This window comes from Nanorana parkeri, unplaced genomic scaffold, assembly GCF_000935625.1.
Source record: "Nanorana parkeri isolate BGI_ZX_2015 unplaced genomic scaffold, ASM93562v1 scaffold2907, whole genome shotgun sequence".
NCBI lineage: Eukaryota > Metazoa > Chordata > Amphibia > Anura > Dicroglossidae > Nanorana > Nanorana parkeri.
In genome coordinates, this window is record NW_017309175.1 from 50,521 (window position 1) to 51,855 (window position 1,335).

General features: G+C 52.6%; 1 protein-coding gene across 1 annotated transcript in view; it reads left to right on the forward strand.

Annotated features, from left to right (window-relative positions):
- The window catches only part of NUMA1 (nuclear mitotic apparatus protein 1), a 62,716-nt gene that overhangs the window by 29,977 nt on the left and 31,404 nt on the right, over positions 1-1,335 (forward strand). The window contains exon 13 of the mRNA XM_018574377.1: positions 158-280. Coding sequence (XP_018429879.1) covers positions 158-280 — 123 coding nt within the window. The remainder of the gene's footprint in view (positions 1-157; positions 281-1,335) is intronic.

A 1,335-nucleotide genomic window follows, 5' to 3' on the forward strand; every position in this document is an offset into this window, starting at 1 on the left:
CCCCCCCCCATCTATAAAGCATAGCAAGGAGGTGTTCTGTAGTTAACCTATTGATCACATGACCGGGATCCACGGGTAGCTGTGAAAGGAATAATGTTGGTGGTGATATTTCTGTAGGTAGTGATCTGAACTGTGTACCGTCACTTGTATCCTGCAGAAACTCCTGGAGGAACACAACCTCATCCTGCAAGGGAAGATATCCACACTTGAGGATCAGTTGAAGAAGATGATGGAAAGCGAACAGATCGAGAAAGGGGAGAGCATGGGCGACGTCCTGAGGGTAAAACAAACCAACAGCGTCAGTGCTCAGGAACTGTTTATATACATATTGCGGGCTGCTGTAAAGGTAACATCTAGGGATGCACCAATACCGTTTCCGAGTATTTGGGTGAGTACTCGTACTTGCCCAAATGCTCCGATACCGGAATTGCTGGTCAGAGGAAGATTTCCTCTATCAGTGCCGCGGGGGAACATGGAGCTGGCTTCCCGGGCGGCGGGTAATGACCCACCTCCTGGTTTCCTGTTCGGCCGGGAAGCTGCCTCGATGCTGATTGGCCAGGAAGCCGACTTTCCAGCCAAACAGCTTCCCGGGCAATCAAGAAGACAGGTGGCGGGTAATGACACGCTGCCTGGCTTCCTAATTGTCCGGGAAGCCGGCTCCACGCTGGCGGAAGTAACGCTATGGAAGAATACAGAAGGATAAATATCGGTATCCGTACTCATTATCGAAAAACCGGTATCGGTGCACCCCTAGTAACAACCCCTGGCCAAAATCTACTTGCCGCATTTATGTAGTCCTCCATATACTTCTATGAGATGGTCTCTGTAGCCTGACGGCGGTCTCGTAGCTATCTCGGGTTGGGAAGCTGATTCCTACACCGCTGGCCGGCCTCCTGTGACGGTAATGACAGCTATCACCGCCCCCACACACTGCCGCTCTCCCGATCTGTCAGAGGAGGCTGAGCGAGCGGTGCAGGGAGGAGATCTCGAGCTGACGGCTGACTCCTCCCCCGCACAGCAGCCCTGTGACAGATCTAGAGAGCGACAGCTGTCATTACAGTCACAGGAGGCTGAGTGGTGCAGGAAGGAGAGCGGAGAGGTGCGAAAACACGGATGCACCACTATTTTGGTCAATACGTTTTCGGCGGCCGAAATATCGGTGCATCCCTAATCAATGCACTTTGGTGAAAGCTTTTGTGTGAAGGGTTCTAATCTATTTCTTTAATGCATTTCTTTCTCGTTGATTGTCAACCTACAAAGTTATCCTGTTGCCTACAGGAGGATTGGAGACTGGCGACCCCCCCCCCCCCCCCCCCAACCCGCTGCTTCCCGCCA